This window comes from Columba livia, chromosome 6 (assembly GCF_036013475.1).
Source record: "Columba livia isolate bColLiv1 breed racing homer chromosome 6, bColLiv1.pat.W.v2, whole genome shotgun sequence".
Classification (NCBI taxonomy): Eukaryota; Metazoa; Chordata; class Aves; order Columbiformes; family Columbidae; genus Columba; species Columba livia.
In genome coordinates this window covers 36,313,764-36,330,450 of record NC_088607.1, presented here as the reverse complement: position 1 = coordinate 36,330,450, position 16,687 = coordinate 36,313,764, and the positions used below count along the sequence as shown (strand labels likewise).

At 54.3% G+C, this 16,687-nt stretch overlaps 2 protein-coding genes across 3 annotated transcripts; both read left to right on the top strand.

Annotated features, from left to right (window-relative positions):
• The first annotated feature begins 5,295 nt into the window (after positions 1-5,295).
• LOC102094908 (lipase member M-like) lies at positions 5,296-12,091 on the top strand. Its single transcript, XM_021291308.2, has 9 exons — positions 5,296-5,531; positions 6,677-6,794; positions 7,388-7,586; positions 8,395-8,504; positions 9,670-9,815; positions 10,369-10,515; positions 10,770-10,841; positions 11,664-11,729; positions 11,858-12,091. The coding sequence occupies exons 1-9, from the start codon at positions 5,427-5,429 to the stop codon at positions 12,089-12,091; spliced, it is 1,197 nt and encodes a 398-aa protein (XP_021146983.2). The 5' UTR covers positions 5,296-5,426.
• A 1,727-nt stretch (positions 12,092-13,818) lies between these two features.
• PAOX (polyamine oxidase) lies at positions 13,819-16,623 on the top strand. Of its 2 annotated transcripts, XM_065068110.1 has the most exons (7): positions 13,821-14,005; positions 14,253-14,745; positions 14,825-15,024; positions 15,204-15,459; positions 15,641-15,753; positions 15,846-16,003; positions 16,456-16,623. In XM_065068110.1, exons 1-7 carry the CDS (start codon positions 13,858-13,860, stop codon positions 16,594-16,596), a joined length of 1,509 nt encoding a protein of 502 aa, XP_064924182.1. In that variant the 5' UTR covers positions 13,821-13,857; the 3' UTR covers positions 16,597-16,623. The 2 variants fall into 2 exon arrangements, with proteins under 2 accessions (XP_064924181.1, XP_064924182.1); XM_065068109.1 differs by having other exon boundaries at positions 13,819-14,005; positions 15,641-16,003.
• Positions 16,624-16,687: the final 64 nt, after the last annotated feature.

Here is a 16,687-nt window from a genome sequence, read left to right as displayed (position 1 = left end):
TCAGAAGGGCTTAAATTTGTGACACATCCCATTAAAAAAAAAAGACATTGCACCACATTTGCTGACCTATAATTTTCTACCTTCACCATGGTGAACACAACAAGAGGCAGCACTGGCATGAGCCATGGAGCACCCCATCAGCTCCATGAGCTGTGGGGCAGATGGCCAGCGCCAGGCTGTGTCCACACTGCAGAGGCGGTGAACACGTCTACCACAGCGTCCTTCCCGCTGGAGGATTGTGCCCAGGCACGTGCTTAAAGGGAAGTTGTGCTTTTGTAGGTAACCCAAGAATTGCTTTAGCATCTGCTTTAAGCAACATACTGGCCTACACCATCATTTACAGACTGATCTAGGTTAATCTAGGATAAGGTTTCATCTTGTTTAGTCAGATGCTGTACTGCCTTTTCATGTTTTTTTGATCCTCAAACAGCAGTTTCCAGCAGTCACCGGGATCGCTGAGTAGATTCAGAGGTTTATTCAGTTGAGGACACGTCACTTTCTTATCTCAGGAACTATGAGCAAGGCACAGAAATGTGTTACTTCAACATTTTCTTTTGAGATTGCTAATGGCTTGGAAGAGAGACCCGTTAACTGCTCTTTGAGACTTGTGTCTTTGTAGATTGGTGCTTTGAGCCAATGGGAATGGCACAACGCCATGGAAAGTTACAGTCAGCCAAAGTCATGATCAGATATAACGACCTCCAGCACTCTCCACAAGCTTGTGTTGGTCTCCATTCCCGACACTGGACTATGTTGTGTGGGACGTGTTAATGCTCCCCAAAGGTCTCTGGTGGCCCTGACCAGGCCACTGGCTAAGCTGAACCCCATCAGCTTTTCTCCAATACATTGGAAAAAAGCCCAAGAGCACCATGACACCAAATTTGAAAAACGTTAGTATTTCTTTATTGAGAAAGCTTGCTGAAGCTGGCTCAGGTCTGCTCATGAACAGACCAAACTCTCTGAGCTTTAAGATACTCTTTAAAGCCAACTGTACAATGAAGAGAGATCAGAGAAGGAGTACAAGAAGCTCAGGATTTTTCTGGGGTCTTCTGAACAAAGAAACAAGAGAAGAATTAGCTGAGACAAACCACTGGTGAACGCATCTCAGTTATTTCACAATCAACATTTAGGCTTTTGTTGATTCAGCATCGCTACTGTGAATAAAATTTGAGCAAGGTGTTGTGAAAAGAATTCAGTGTTTTATCAAGCTTTGCTCTAGCATGAGTAAAACCACTACTAAGTGTGTAATCAGAATTGCTGGAGATATCCCAGCCTAGCTGAAGGGCTTTCAACTAGGAGAGGTACAACCAGAAAAGCAATGTTACTTGAGCAATGTTCTCCAAGGTTACTGCAAAGGAATCATGCTTATCTGGCAGGGCTTACACAAGAGTTGATGTTCTCTTATTGCTAAAATCAGAATAACAGAATCGCAGGATGGTTTGTGTTGAGGGGACCTTCCCAGCTCCCCCAGTGTCCCCCCTGCCATGAGCAGGGACATCTTCAGCAGCTCAGGTTGCTCAGAGCCCCGTCCAGCCTGGCCTGGGATGTCTCCAGGGATGGTTCATCCACCACCTCTCTGGCCAACCTGGGCCAGGCTCTCTCCACCCTCAGCATAAAAATTTCCTTCCTCAAGAAGAAACAATAGGGGAGGGATGTGGATATCAGCTCTCCCATGGGACCAGGGTGCTGGGATGGGGGCCCAGGTCTCTGTTGGCCACAGCAGCAACCCATGGGCCTGGGGACAGAATCCCCTGGGGCTCCAGGAGCTCACTACAGGCCAGACACCATTTCTCTCCCCTTCCCCATCACCTGCAGGACACGTTGATCAGCATCTAACAACCCTCGTGGTGGTCACAGCTGGAACATCAATGAGGGACTGTCCGAGTGGTGCCACAATGATACTCCCTTTCCCAGTTCAGAGTACCAAGACCAGATGAAAGTTAGTTAAGTATCTCCCTGCTTGTGACTGGCTCACCCCTGTGCTTGGCAAGAGGCAGAAGAAAGAAGGTAACAACCAGCATCCTGGGCATACAATCTGGTGGCTTGTACAAGCATGAAAGCACCAGGAGAAACGTCAGAGCAGGAGTTAGAGGAAGAGCATACATTGATAGCCAAGGATGTGATTAACACCAATCAAACTAATAAGCGCTGAGGGACATGTTGCTTGCACTGTGATGCACTACAGAGAAGGTGACTCGCCCATAGAAGACCTGCACTTGTTAATGGAAGGACAGCAGTGGGGCTGCAGCACATTTCATGGGCTGTTTTCCTGTTATCCCAACAGCAGGATGGGTTACAGTCCTGCGATACCTCAAACAAGAAAATGAAAGACGCCCAGCAGCGATGTTGCCTTAAAAAGCAAGGATTTAACAAGATGCCAAAGTAAAACATCATGCCACGGTAACTTTGACTCCTAAAGAGGCCAAGAAAGAGTTGGCCTTAGAGCTTCAAGCAGAACCCAGAACGTGTATGGAGGGCTCAGCCTTGCCTTCTGTGTCACACTCAGGTGACCTTGGCCAGACCACTTGCATACACACATTTTGGCCCCTCTGAGAGTGTGTGTATGAGAGTGCTGATTGGTACAGTCTACTTGGTTAGAAAGTTAAATAAAATACCATTCTGTTTCTAAATGGTCTTGCGTTTTCATACATTAGTTCCCACAACAATACTGCAAAAACATCCCCTGAGTGTGCTTATACAGCTTCATTTTAAGGTGCCCATGACAGTCTATCTAACACTTGATTGTGCACCCTACCACGTATTATGGGGTCCTGACACCATAGGTTAATATTAGTGACTATTTACAACGATGTGAAGTGTACAATCGCAGCAATGTCGTGATGGCATTGCTCTTTCCACCTAAACTTGCACCTCTGTGTCAAAGTGCCCAACTCTGGTCTCCCAACTTCAAATAACTCAAAGGCGTTACTTTCTTCTTTTAACTGAGCAACATGAGAGTTTCTCAGTAAAAAGCCAGCTGCTTTTTTGGGCAACCTCTCTCCTTCCTACCACAGTTAAGCCAGATACTGGTGCTAAATCACACACTGGCCTTAGCCCTGATACACTGCTCTGGTAGCCTCGTCAAATGGCCTGAGGATGCTGGAGAACCCTCTGCTGTCTTTCCAACTTCTGTTAGCACTTAGTACTAGTACTTAATACTTCCCCTAGACAACTAATACCCAGTGGAGTTAGAGGGCAGCAGATTTGGCAGTGGATGGAGTAGCTGACCACAAGTCTGTCTCAATACTGTTGAAGGAAACGTGATGGTAGAGCAGAAAAGCATGAGCTGGGAAGGGGTTTCTCCATCCCTAGGGTGTTTTTTAACTCCTCTTGAGACACAGACCAAAATTGCCCTCGACACAACCCATGCAGTCCATCTTATGTGGTGGGATTTTTGTGCTTATGGGAGTGGGAAGACATTTTCAAAAGCCAAAAGCAGACCCAGGGACAGAAGTAAGGCAATGAAACAGTGAAGGCTCTGGCTACACCTGCTGTCAGGGATAGGGCGCCCACACACACAGTCCTCACGTGTCAGAGAATTACAGTCTGGTGGATGGAGTAACACACAGGTGTTTTGGGACGTGTTTCACAACCCCCATACAGCTCATAGGCTACGGCTGGTGTGGGCATTAGGAGTCAAACCAATCCATGACTAGCAAATGTACACTCAAGCACAGCACCTGGTAGCCAATTGAAGGCTTGGTCTTCTAGGTGGCTACCAACCAACTACAGAAGGCGTAGGCTGTAAGGTGACGGGCTGGAGGCGGAGAATGAACACCTCTGCTCCTTGCCATTCCTGTTGCTTCAGCCAGACGGAGGCGTTGCTCAGGCTCTCCTCTGCTCCACTGTCCATCGGCAAGATGCTCAGCTTGGTGCTTTTCCAGAAAACATTGCAGAGGCTTTGCGAATTCCCAGTTGCAAATACAACTCTGCTCGGGCATAAGGGCTACGTGGAGGTTGCCCGGGCCACCGTCACTTTTGAAGAGTGGTGTAATCACCAAGTGCCTCCCACCCGGATGGCCAGTGAAACCTGACCTGTCCTTGATGTGTCTATGGACAGGTCAGCATGTTCCTGAGGCCTTGTGAAGCTGGCAGAGCCCAAGTCCTTTCGTTGCCTCTGGAGATCTTCTAAGAGGCATTCCCAAGGGCCCGCAGGAGTTCAGAAACTACCCTCTACAAAATAAACCCTTTTGGCATTTATTCCTGCAGCTATCAGAAGCTTAAGGTGAAACTCCATAGCTGAAATTCCTCACCGCACCTCTCCAGCTGCTTTTGAAAATGTAATCCCTTGCAAGCACAGAAGTCATGACCACATGGTGAAAGAGAGCAAGTTATCAAAGATATGACCAACATGCAAATTGCTTAATTGGAGGACACGTGGCGTGGTCCAGCATGATGCAAACATAGCAAGGCTCTGACACAACGCACTCTTTTCAATGCTGGTGTTGATAGAGCCACCACCATCCACACCACCAACCTGATCAGATACGACCGTGGGCTCAGCCTGGTAACGTATTTTCCTCCGCATAATTCAGGTTTGCATTGGAGCTATCCCAAGGGTGAAAAACCATCCATTGCTTTTCTTGTGGGTAACTCGCCTCTTGATAATATCATAGAGAGGGAGGGTTGCTGGGAATATCTCCAAGGGCAGATATGTCTCACGCTGTGGGAGACCCACTGGGAGAAGGAACAAGGGTGGTGTAGAGTAACCGGGTGGCTGGTGAGAACATTTGCAACTCACGTTACTGGGCTGAAGTTAGGCTCTATCTTTCAAGAGTCTGGCGAAGCATGAGAAATCACATTTAATATTGATTGTGTATATTAAGAAGAGATCTCTGCTCAGGACAGGAGTCTCTGAGGTGATCAAAAAGGTTTCTGCTTTTTTCAGGCTACACTTATTTAATAAATAGTCTTCCTGTGAGGCTCTGCTAGTTCATAGTTTGAATAGTGGCTTTTGGGTGCAAGAGCTAAGCAATAAAGAAACAGCAAAAGCACATTGTCATAACCCATCCAGCCTAAATGTGTTCCTTGTGTAGTGTTGACTCTTATTTGGGATTAATTTCCTCTACAGGACAGTCGGCCCAATGGCACTTCCTATCGCCTTAGTTCTTGCAAGATAAAGCTGTTTCTCTTCTTTTTACTATTAAAAATAGAGAAATGAGTTTTGCCTAATACCAGACCCAGTGTGTGTGGGGGAGTATGAAGAGCCTTGCGCAGACCCTAATGGAAGCTGGAATTGGGAATCCCCTCCACTTCCCGGCCCACACTGTGATACGCCGTCTTCAAATACATAAACAACTTAACCCATCATAATCAAGTAGAAACAGACATTTATAATTAATAGTAATAATAGTGATAGTAATAATAGTAATAGTAGTAGTAGTAATAATAATAATAATGATAACAATATTTTACACAGACACAAGATGTGGCTGTTTTTTGCAACCCTGTTTTTGACACAAGCACTTGTGAACTCGGCAGATGCCATCGAGCAGAAAAAGGCTCTAAATCCTGAGACATTCATGAATGTTGTAAGTCAGAAGTTTGAATCTGCACTCTGTCTGAAAGCTTGTGGTTATTTTGCTGGGGTAGAGCGGGATGGAGGGGGTTCAGGACACCGCGTGTGCTGGTGGTGGGTTTAGATGGAGGCTGAGGGGTCTGGAGCATCTTTCTTATAAGGAAGGGCTGAAAGAGCTGAGGCTGTTCAGCCTGGAGAAGAGAAGCTGAGAGGGATCTTATCTCAATATGATAAGTATCTGCAGGGTAGGTGTCAAGGGGATGGACCAGACTCTGTTCAGTGGTGCCCAACGCCAGGGTGAGGGGCAACGGGCACAGACTGAAACACAGGAGGGTCCATCTGAACATGAGGAGAAACTTGTTTGCTGGGAGGTGCCAGAGCCTGGCCCAGGCTGCCCAGAGCGGCTGTGGAGGCTCCTTCTCTGAGACATTCGAACCCGCCTGGACGTGACCCTGTGTGATCTGCTCTGTGACCCTGCGTTAGCAGGTGGGTTGGACTGGGTGATCTCCAGAGGTCCCTTCAACCCCAACCACTCTGTGATTCTGTGGTTCTGTGACTCTTTTGTCAAAGGTGTGACAAAGCAAGCACACAGAGGTGTGCAGGCAGGATCACAGCTGGATTTCACCAGACTGAAACTTCCCAGTCTGTGGATCTTTTCAGCATCAACAAAGCTCAGGCAGAGCCTGAGGAGCCCTGCAACAACGGGGGCTTGTCCTGTTGCCCTTCCAGTCAGCTCAGCTTGGCAGGTTTGATGTGCCCCACGCATCAGTTCAGAGCGTGGCAGGACATGTCCCGCTGCTGGTGTCAGCTCTCAGTAAATGCTTTTGGTTTCAATTCTTGGTTTTGGAAACACTGCAAACGCATGTGCTGCTGGGTTGGACCAGGTGATCTCCAGAGGTCCCTTTCAACCCTAACCGTTCTGTGCTGCTGTTCACGGGCTGTCTCCTCTTCCCTTGGGCATCTCACTGGGGTGGCCATAGGATTCAGATAGAGCGTCCTCTCTCAAAATAGTCCTCAGAGACACCGTGAAAAGTAATGTCCCAGTGCCACAGCGATTTGGTTTTGCAAAGGCATCTCAGTTGATGGGGGACGCACTCTTCAAGTCAAGCGAGCACCTCGGCTACAAAAAGCTTTCTACCTGGGTTTTTCTTTCCCCAGAGCCAAATGATCAGCCACAGAGGGTACCCCAGCGAGGAGTATGAAGTCCTGACTCGCGATGGCTACTACGTCGTCCTAAACAGAATTCCTCACGGGAGAGGCAATCCTGGGAGCAGTGGTACGGCTCTATTCCACAAGGAAGCCAGCAAAAAAACCCCAAACATTAATGCAACAAGCAGGTGAAGGGATGAACATCAGGGGAGTATTTATTGCTAAAGCAAAAATACCAAAGCCATGACACTTTGATTTACAGCCCAGGTTTTGGCAGGCAGCATGGGAAAGCATGTGTGCAGCCCAGCAACCACCTTTCGGATCAAGCAGAGACTTGGTTTTAAGGCTCAGAGCATGTAGGCCTATCTTATGAGAGCTCCTAATATATTTTTCCCCATAAATTTGCAACTTCAGGGTTTGAAAGATCTCAGGGACGAGACTGTACATCTGAGTTTTGGCATGGTTGTTGTCATGGCCAGGGTGCTGAGCTTGTGGGCATGAGCACCTGAGGTCTAAAAGGCTTAGGAGGGATGTCCACAGCCCTCCAGCCTGAGACAACGAGGGCAACCACCACAAGACAACTACAGCATGGATTTACTCAGTGGGAGACATCACTAAAACACACATTGTATGTCCTCTGGTGGTGGATTTATTTGCCTGGATTTGGGGTAAGCAGAGAAACTCAGGTTCAAGGAAATGTGCTGTTTCTCTCCCATCCAGGGGCCAAGCCAGTTGTGTTTCTCCAGCACGGGTTACTTGGAGAAGGCAGCAACTGGGTGGAAAATCTGGCGAACAACAGCTTTGGCTTCATCCTAGCAGACTCTGGCTATGACGTCTGGCTGGGAAACAGCCGGGGGACAAGATGCTCCCGGAGACACCAGCGCCTTTCAGCTGACCAGGCTGAATTCTGGGATTTCAGGTGGGCTGGGGTGGATTACAAAACCAGGGCAAACTGCTCTGCCCATCACTCACCTGTTGCGACAGGACAAGGGGTTATGGTTTTAAACTAAAGGAGCGGTGATTTAGGATGGATAGAATGAAATTGTTGTCCCTGAGGGTGGTGAGAGCCTGGCCCAGGTTGGCCAGAGAGGTGGTGGATGAGCCATCCCTGGAGACATCCCAGGCCAGGCTGGACGGGGCTCTGAGCAACCTGAGCTGCTGAAGATGTCCCTGCTCATGGCAGGGGGGGCACTGGGGGAGACGAGAAGGTCCCTTCAACCCAAACCATCCTGTGATTCTATTCTGTGATCTTCAGAGCACCCCTGGATTTCCCAAGCTGATAACATGCTCCCAGTAACAAAAGCTACTAAAGCAGCTGCATTTCACCAGATCACGCAAAAGGCACACGGGCAAGGACTAGTGCTCCATTCCCTTCCAGGAAAGAGCATCTCCAGGTGACGAGCTGTTGCTGTGGTCATGATGAGAGCCAACTCTGGGCTTGCAGAGCTGCTGTGGTTGCACCTGACTGCACAGCTGGCCAGGCTCTTCACCACTAAGCATGGTTTTGGGGGGACCAAGCCCTTTCAGGGAAGGATGAGGCCGTGGCAGGAGGGATGCCTTCTCTCTCTGTGCAGTTTCACCCAGCACAGGGCTTATAGGAGTTTTCTGCTGCAAAATCAGCCACAGATGTCCACCCCTCCAGTAAACAAGCAATGCAAGGCAGCCAAAATTCACGACTAAGTTTGCTCTCCTGGTGTTACAACCAACACACTGCTCCTGTGTTGCAGCTTTCATGAAATGGCAATGTACGACCTCCCAGCCATGATCCACTTTGTCCTGCAGAAGACCAGGCAGAAGCAGATCTACTACGTTGGCCACTCGCAGGGCTGCACGATCGGTGCGTTAGACGGGGTTGCACGTCACGTTGCCTGGACCACCCTGCAACTGTTCCTTTTGGTGTCTGTAAGCAGAAAGCAGAGAGGTCCCATCTTTGTGGCATGCCGAGCAGGCATGCTAGGTAGGAGGTGTCTTGCACTGAGAAGTCCCACAGCAGCCATGCTTTCCATACAAGACATCTGGGAGGACCAGCGTGCTCCCAGGGTAGTGAGAAAGCTCTTGGTGACCTCAATAAGCTCCTTGCTGTGACTGAAGCAACAGTAACTCAGCCTAGATGACTGGATTGCTATGTTCCTCATCAAAACCCCTCAGTTCAGGAAAGAGATTGAAGTGCTGGAGCGGGTCCAGAGAAGAGCAACAAGACTGGGGAAGGGACTTGAACACAAGCCCTATGGGGAGAGGCTGAGGGAGCTGGGCTTGTTTAGTCTGGAGAAGAGGAGGCTTAGAGCTGAGCTCAGCACTCTCTAGAACTACCTGAAGGGCAGTTCTAGCCAGGTGGGGATTGGGCTCTTCTCCCAGGCAGTCAGCAATAGGACAAGGGGCCATGGGCTTCAACTCTGCCAGGGGAAACTGAGGCTGGAGATGAGAAAGCAATTCTTTGCAGAGAGAGTGGTCAGGCATTGGAATGGCTGCCCAGGGAGGTGCTGGACTCACCGGCCCTGGAGGTTTTTCAGCTGAGCTTGGACATGGTGCTTAGTGCCATGATCTAGTCAATGGACTGGAGTTGGACCAAGGGTTGGACTTGGTGATCTCTGAGGTCTTTTCCAACCTGTTCGATTCTGTGAAAACCAAAGGCATTTTTCATTATGGTCATAGCTTCTGCTTCCCAATGAAATGCATGGTGCTGCTTTTCACCAGCAGGGCCATCGGGGGGATGAGACAACCTCTGTGACAAGGACACTCTTTAGCAGTGGTTGATGGAAGATGACAGCACCGTTCCCTTTCCCTGGTGAATGGGGCAGGACTTCCCACTACTGGTCGCCTTTGAAGTGCCTCATCACCCACTTGTAACCAAAAGCACTAATGTCAAGCAGAAAAGTGGCAAGAGATCCCAGATTTCTGACTGCCAGCTAAACAGAGCTGGGCAGCAGGTCCAGGCAAACCCTTGGGTTAAGCACCTGAAGAACCATTGACCAAGCCTCAGGATGTTTTTCTTCTTTTCTCAGCATTCATTGCGTTTTCATCCATGCCAGAACTGGCTCAGAAAATCAACATGTTTTTTGCCCTGGCTCCAGCAGTGACAGTCAAGTACGCCGAAAGTCCCATCCTTAAAATGTCCTGCCTTCTGGACAAGCAATGCACGATGATACAGGTAGGGGATGACTCTATGCTCTTGTCCCCCAAACACACCAGTGCTATAAAAGGGTTCAATACCCAGATTCAGTCCCTGGGGTGATGCAATGTGGCAGAAAACAGTTAATTCCCACTGATTTATAGGCACGGGAACAGTTTCAGGTGCAGGTGTGGTCGGGTATGGTCACTGTGTTGAGTGCATCCTCCCATCTGTAGGATTTTCAGGTGTTGAAACCGGTCTTTCTGTGGAGAAATTTAATTCCTTGACCTGGAAATGAGCAGCTTTACTGTGTTGATTTTAATGACAGTGAAAAACAAGCCCAGTGCCTAGGGGAAGAGGGGGTAAAGAGGAGAGTCCTGAATACTGATTTCCCTGGTGTCTATTCAACCATCATCTCCTCCTGCAATGAGCTGTGCACATCTCAGTGGGGCAGAAGGGCACAGGTTGGACCTTTGTGGGCACCCTGTGTCGCACACCCCTCCCTGGTGGGACAGCTCATGGGGACACCGGTGGGGTGGGGGGACAGCGTGAGGAAAACACACGAAAACAACCTCACCCTTCGCTCCTGCAGCTCCTGTTGGGCAGAACAGATGCCGCGCTGCGGCTGAGGAAGCTGTGGAGGTTTCTGCCCGCACTGTGCAGGCAGCCGCTGCTGCACAAGCCCTGCGCCAACCTCTTCTTTCTGCTGGGTGGCTACAATGAGAAGAACCTCAACATGGTGGGTGCATCACGCCACATGGAGGGGATGGAGCTTGGGAGCACCCCACAGTGCCCACAGGCTCTGCCAGCCCCTCTCTCCCTGAGATGTCTCAGAACAATTGATTTTCTATGAAAATTATATTCCCGAGCCTGACCCAACCCTCCATGCGGGGCGACCCAGCAGTGGTGGTTTTGGGAAACACATCATCTGGCAGCGGCCGGATGGTCCTGTCGGTTGGAAAGTGGTGACAGCTTGAACGTGTTTCCTTGCAGACGCGGCTGGATGTGTACACGTCCCACTACCCGGATGGGACATCTGTCAAAAACGTAATACACTGGGCCCAGGTAGGTTCCCCAAAACGCAAGTGCTTCACCCCTGGGATGGTCCTTTCACCGAGAGTCTGGGCAGGTGGGAGAGGTCAGGAACCTTGGATATCAGCAGCTCGTAAGGAAATTAGGAAATAGAGGAAAGTAGGTGCTGGATGCAGGATGAGTGATGCTGGTCCCTCTGGGGACCTGGGGACGCAGGGCTGTGCAGGAGATGCTGGGGCTGGACTCTTGTCAGTCTGAGCAACCTACTGCAGCTGCAGCATTGGCCCTGCTGGAACCGGGGTCAGGCCAGAGACCCCCACCCTGGTGCCTCCTGCAGAGCTAAATTACATGTAACAAGGAAGCGAAAAACATCTTTTTAATCAATGCGGCTGTTGTGCAGGTACGTGAGCTTTCGCCCCTAGCACAGAAGCAGTTCTTACAATAAACGGGCTCACTGACTCTGTACTTTGAGCCCAAAGTGTCACGAGAAGGTAAGGATGATCAGGTTGTGGAAGGGAAACTCGCCAACATGAAGTCCTCCAGCAGCAGCCTGTGCATACAGATGGCAATGAGCAGGTGTTCAGAGGCATGAGTGTTGTATCAGGGCAGCCAAGGAGCTGCATGTAACACCTCGGTTTGTCAACCCATAGCTGGGGACAAGCATGGAGCTGCAGGTCAGAGCATCATCCTGTTAAAAAAGGCGGAAAGTCTGGCTTTGCGGTGGTGCCACCTCCTCCCGCATCATCCTGTGCGAGCACCCTCTCGTGATGCGGTCCCTTGAGGAGGCCAGGAGATGCCAGACCCACGCAGCGGCACTCGCTGGCCTCCCACTGCAGATTGGTCCTCTCCTCCCAGATGGTGAAATCAGGAGAATTCAAAGCCTTCGACTACGGCAGCAAAAATCCAGCCATGTACCACCAGGTAGGAGGCTGACATAGCAGTGCTGGTGGCTGGAGATGCTGGGGGACTGTCCTGGGTGGTGTGGGGACAGGCTGGCTTGTTGGGGCTCACCATGGCGGTGGTTCCTCAGAGCCCACATGTCCCTCCAGGAGACACCTCCCTCCTACCGGGTGGAGGATATGCCAGTGCCCACCGCAGTGTGGTCGGGGGGCGAGGACTGGCTGGCTGACCAGAGGGATGTCCACCTGCTGCTGCCCCGCATCACCCACCTCGTCACCTATGGCCACATCCATGACTGGAACCACTGGGACTTCATCTGGGGCTTGGATGCCGCCGAGCGCCTCTACAGCAGCATCCTGGAGCTGATGGAGTGGTCCCGGTAGAGTGGCGGCTCCCCAGGGAGATGCTGGTGGCCTGGTCCTTCTCCCTTGGCCAGGACAGCCTGAGGGGGCTGTGGGACATCCCCTGCTGTCATAGAATCATTTTGGTTGGAAAAGACCCTCAAGATCATCGAGTACAACTGTCAACCCAACTCTGGCACTACCCTATGTCCCTGAGAACCTCATGTCCGTCTGTCCAACCCTCCAGGGATGGTGACTCCAGCACTGCCCTGGGCAGCCTGTTCCAATGCCCCACAGCCCTTTGGGGAAGAAATTGTTCCCAGATCCAACCTCAACCTCCCCTGGCGCAACTTGAGGCCGTTTCCTCTGCTCCTGGCGCTTGTTCCTGGGGAGCAGAGCCCGACCCCCCTGGCTCCAAGCTCCTTTCAGGCAGTTCAGAGATCAGAAGGTCTCCCCTCAGCTCCTGTTCTCCAGCTGAACCCCCCAGGTCCCTCAGCCGCTCCCATCACACTTGTGCTCCAGCCCCTCACCCTCTCCTTCCTGCTGGCCTGACACACATGTGGTGATAGCACTTCCCGCGCACTCCTTGGTCATTGGTGTTTGTCCTCCTTGTTTGAGAGCTCCTCAAGGACCAGTGACACCATGAAGGGCAGCACCAGGGTCAACCAAGGTGCCGGGGCAGGAGCCCCTGGCCAGGCAGCCCAGCTGGAAGGGCCATGGGGTATTGAGCTGTGCGAGGGAGCTGCGGGGACCCTGCTGTGACCCTGCCATGGCTGCCCAGTGGGTTTGGGACTAGAGCATCCAACTCACAAGGAGACAGAAGGGAGTTGGGCTTGTAGGGTCTGGCCATGGGGAGGTGGGAGGGTCTGAGAGCTGCCCCCGGTCACAGCGCAGGCAGGACTGGAGGGGATGGATGAGACCAAACCCCTCTCAGTAGTGACAGGCGATGCAAGAAGGGGGCTCAGTCCTGGATCGCAGCCCAGGGGCATCAAGCGGGAGGTGGAGAACCACCAGACAGGTCCCCAGGGAGGTGGTCTCTGTCTGGGGGGACGGGTTCGGGGCTCAGCTGTGCCAAGCCAGGCACTTGCCTGGGTGGTCCGACCCCGGGGCTGCGCAGCTGGACATCTCCAGGGCTGCGCAGCTGGACATCCCCAGGGCAGCTGCACCGCTCAGCGCCGACACATCGGGAGCGTCTGTTCTCCACCCCCGGGAGCTGGCGGCCCAAATGCCCTGGGGCTGGGTCACAGGGCCACTGTCCCCTCACGAAGCCACCGCCAGGCTGGTGTCCAGTGGCGGCTTGCAGCCCTCCCTGCGTGCTCCCACCCTGCTGCTTGCTGCAAAACCAGCGGTGGGGAAAACCCCTCAAAGTAAACACTCATGGGGGATTTCAGGCTCCCGCACCGCATCTCTGACACCCCCGGCTTTTCCTTGCAGGTGACTATTTCCCAGGGGCTGCTCATACCTGGGGCAAGCAGGGACAAAGACAAACAACGCTCGCCTGGGTGGTGGGCGACCGCAGCTAGGGCTGGGAGCACCCCGGTACCCGCGCCCCACCGGCGGGCCGGAGCCAGGCGCGCCCCCGGGCAGCGTGGGGCAAGAACCGTCGCGGCAAAGAACCACCGGCAGCCTCGGGGACACACGGCTTTATTGGGACCCCTAACAGCTTGGTGTCCCCCGCCCAGGAAAGGTCCCCCACACCAGCACGGGGGGCGGGGCCTGTGGGCGAGGGGCGGGGCCGGAGTGGGGGGCGTGGCGAAGTGGAGGGGCGGGGCCTGGCAGAGCAGGCGGGCCGGGCCGCGCCGAGCGCCATGGAGGGCGGTGGCGGGCGGCGGGTGCTGGTGGTGGGCGCGGGGCTGGCGGGGCTGGGGGCGGCGCAGCGGCTCCGCGGGCCCGGCTCCCTCCGCCTGCTGGAGGCCGCGCCCCGCGCCGGGGGCCGCGTCTGCACCCGCCCCTTCGGTACGCGGGAGAGCCGGGGGGGCGGCAGCGGAGAGAGGGTGCGGGGCTGTAGCGGGGCAGCTGCACCTGGTACCCTCGCCGTGGGGCCAGTCCTCAGTGGGCGGACACGGGGCTGGAGCGGGACCAAAACCTGGTGGCACAGGGGTGGGGACAGGTGCTGCAGGCTCCAGCGGTTGGGGGGGGGCACATGGGGCTTGGTGTCCCACCCCACATCCGCCTTGGGGTGACCTCCTTCCCCTCCCTGCAGCATCGGGGCTGGCAGAGATGGGGGCGCACTGGATCCACGGCCCCTCGCCGGGGAACCCTGTCTTCCGCCTGGCCATGGACTACGGCCTGTTGGGCCCCGAGGCCGCCCGAGAGGAGAACCAGCAGGCGGAGGCAGGGGGACACCCCCCGCTGCCCTCAGTCACCTATGGCAGCTCGGGGAGGGTGCTGAGCTCCCGGGCCGTGAGGGAAGCCCGCGACCTCTTTGAGACCCTCCTGGCCTCCACCCGGGCTTTTCGGGGGGCCAAGGAGCTCCCGGCACCCAGTGTGGGACAGTACCTGCGGGAGGAGATTGCTCGGAGGGTCCCCGTTTTGGGGGGCGGTGAGGAAGAAGCTCGGCAGCTCCAGCTGGCTGTCCTCGCTGCCTGCTTCAAGCTGGAGTGTTGCATCAGCGGGACTCACAGCATGGACCTGGTGGCCCTGGAGCCCTTCGGGGAGTATGTCTCCCTGCCCGGCCTTGATTGCACCTTCCCGGGGTAAGCGTGGGGCTCTGGAGGGGGGCACAGAAGCGGATTTGGGGGGCAGCCCGTCCCCAGCGGCACCCTCCTCCCACAGCGGCTACAGCAGCCTGCCCGATCGCGTGCTCTCGTCTCTGCCGGAGGGCACAGTGCTGCTCAACAAGGCGGTGAGGACCATCCAGTGGAGAGGGTCCTTCCATGAGGAAGGGGACCAGGCCAGGGATTTCCCCGTCCGAGTGGAGTGCGAAGATGGAGATACCTTCCTCGCCGATCACGTCATTGTCACTGTCCCGCTGGGTGAGGACACCAGCACCTTTCCTTGTCCTGTACCCTCCAAACAGGGACTCGCACAAAGCCCTTCCCAGCCTCCCCTCTCCCAACAGGGTTCCTGCTGGAAACAGGTTTGGGAAGGCAAAAGTATCTCAGACGCCATTTAGGAGCCCATCAAACAAAGCTGCTCAATCTTCTGCCCACAGGTTTCCTCAAGGAACGCCACCAGGACTTCTTCCAGCCTCCCCTGCCGCAGCAGAAAGCAGAGGCCATTCGCCGCCTGGGTTTCGGCACCAACAACAAGATCTTTTTGGAGTTTGAGCGGCCTTTTTGGGAACCCCAGCAGCAGCTCCTGGAAGTGGTGTGGGAGGACGAGTCACCCCTCAAGGAACCCAACACTGATCTGGAGGCCAACTGGTTCAAGAAGCTCATTGGTTTCGTGGTCCTCCAGCCACCTGAGCAGTACGTGGCCAGGAGCGTCAGCAAAAGGGCATCACTGCTGGGGGGGTTTGTGCATCTTTGGGGCAACGTGAAGGAGCATCTTGGTGCCATGTGGAGCTTCAAGACCTTCTCTGGGTGACGGGTGGCCCATGACACAGCGGGAGGGTGTCAGACAGTTCTCAGCCCCATCTTTCCTCCTCAGGCATGGGCACGTCCTCTGCGGCTTCATCGCAGGGAAGGAGTCGGAGTACATGGAGACGCTGAGCGACGCGGAGGTTCTCAACACCATGACGCACGTCCTCCGCACGCTGACAGGTACCGCCGCCTCCTCCACCTTCACCACCCCAACATCCCTGGGGAAACGTGCACCTGGATTTCTGGATCCCCCCCAAAATCTGTACCTGCAGGGAACCCGCACCTGCCCGCTCCCAGGAGTGTGCTCAGGTCCCGGTGGCACAGCGCTCCCTACACCCGGGGCTCCTACAGCTACGTGGCCGTCGGCAGCTCCGGGGATGACATCGATGTGCTCGCTCAGCCCCTGCCCGAGGACCCCAAGGACCCCAGGGTAACTGCTTTAGGCCACAGGGAGGTGCAGCACTGTGGGGGAGGCAGGGAACCCCAGGTGGGGAGACAGATGGGTGGGAACAGGATGCCTCAGGCCTTGAGGAGCACAGGGAGGTGACATCATTCCGCACTCTTGCTCTGTGCGGGGGTCAGCGATGCTCAGGTCACCAACCAACCCCCCTTGGCTCTCTCCACTGAGCTCCTTGGGGGTGGAGAGAACCCCATTTCCCTAAAATCCAGGGACACATAGCTCCTTCCAGCATCCTCATGGCACAGGGTGGGTGTCTAAGGATGGGAAGGTGCCCACTCCTTGGCCTCTACATGGCTGCAGAGTGTGTCATGCAGGCACATGGTGCCCAAGGGCAGGGACATGAGGCTGGTTTAGTGCGAGCCGGTGTCCCCACTGGGCTGGCGGAGCAGCAGCCCCCGCGCTCACCTCCCGCCTCGCCGCAGCCTCTGCAGCTCCTCTTCGCCGGCGAGGCCACCCACCGCACCTTCTACTCCACCACCCACGGGGCCCTGCTGGCGGGCTGGCGGGAGGCTGAGCGGCTCAACCGGCTCTCGGAAGCACCTGGCCCTGCTCCTCAGCTCTGAGGCGGCAAAATAAAACCCGTTGCTGCCGCTTGGCCTCCTTTATTGAGAAACCTCCCCGGCGGCTGGACGCAGAGGCTTTCTCCGAGGGGAT

Bases quoted from the DNA above. Each gene is read 5' to 3' on its own strand.
- LOC102094908 (XM_021291308.2), top strand. From the start codon at position 5,427: ATGTGGCTGTTTTTTGCAACCCTGTTTTTGACACAAGCACTTGTGAAC. The intron at 7,587-8,394 runs GTGGGCTGGGGT...CCTGTGTTGCAG, and splicing joins GCTGAATTCTGGGATTTCAG to CTTTCATGAAATGGCAATGT. The intron at 11,730-11,857 runs GTAGGAGGCTGA...ATGTCCCTCCAG, and splicing joins ATCCAGCCATGTACCACCAG to GAGACACCTCCCTCCTACCG.
- PAOX (XM_065068109.1), top strand. From the start codon at position 13,858: ATGGAGGGCGGTGGCGGGCGGCGGGTGCTGGTGGTGGGCGCGGGGCTG. The intron at 15,025-15,203 runs GTGAGGACACCA...TTCTGCCCACAG, and splicing joins CATTGTCACTGTCCCGCTGG to GTTTCCTCAAGGAACGCCAC. The intron at 16,004-16,455 runs GTAACTGCTTTA...GCCTCGCCGCAG, and splicing joins AGGACCCCAAGGACCCCAGG to CCTCTGCAGCTCCTCTTCGC.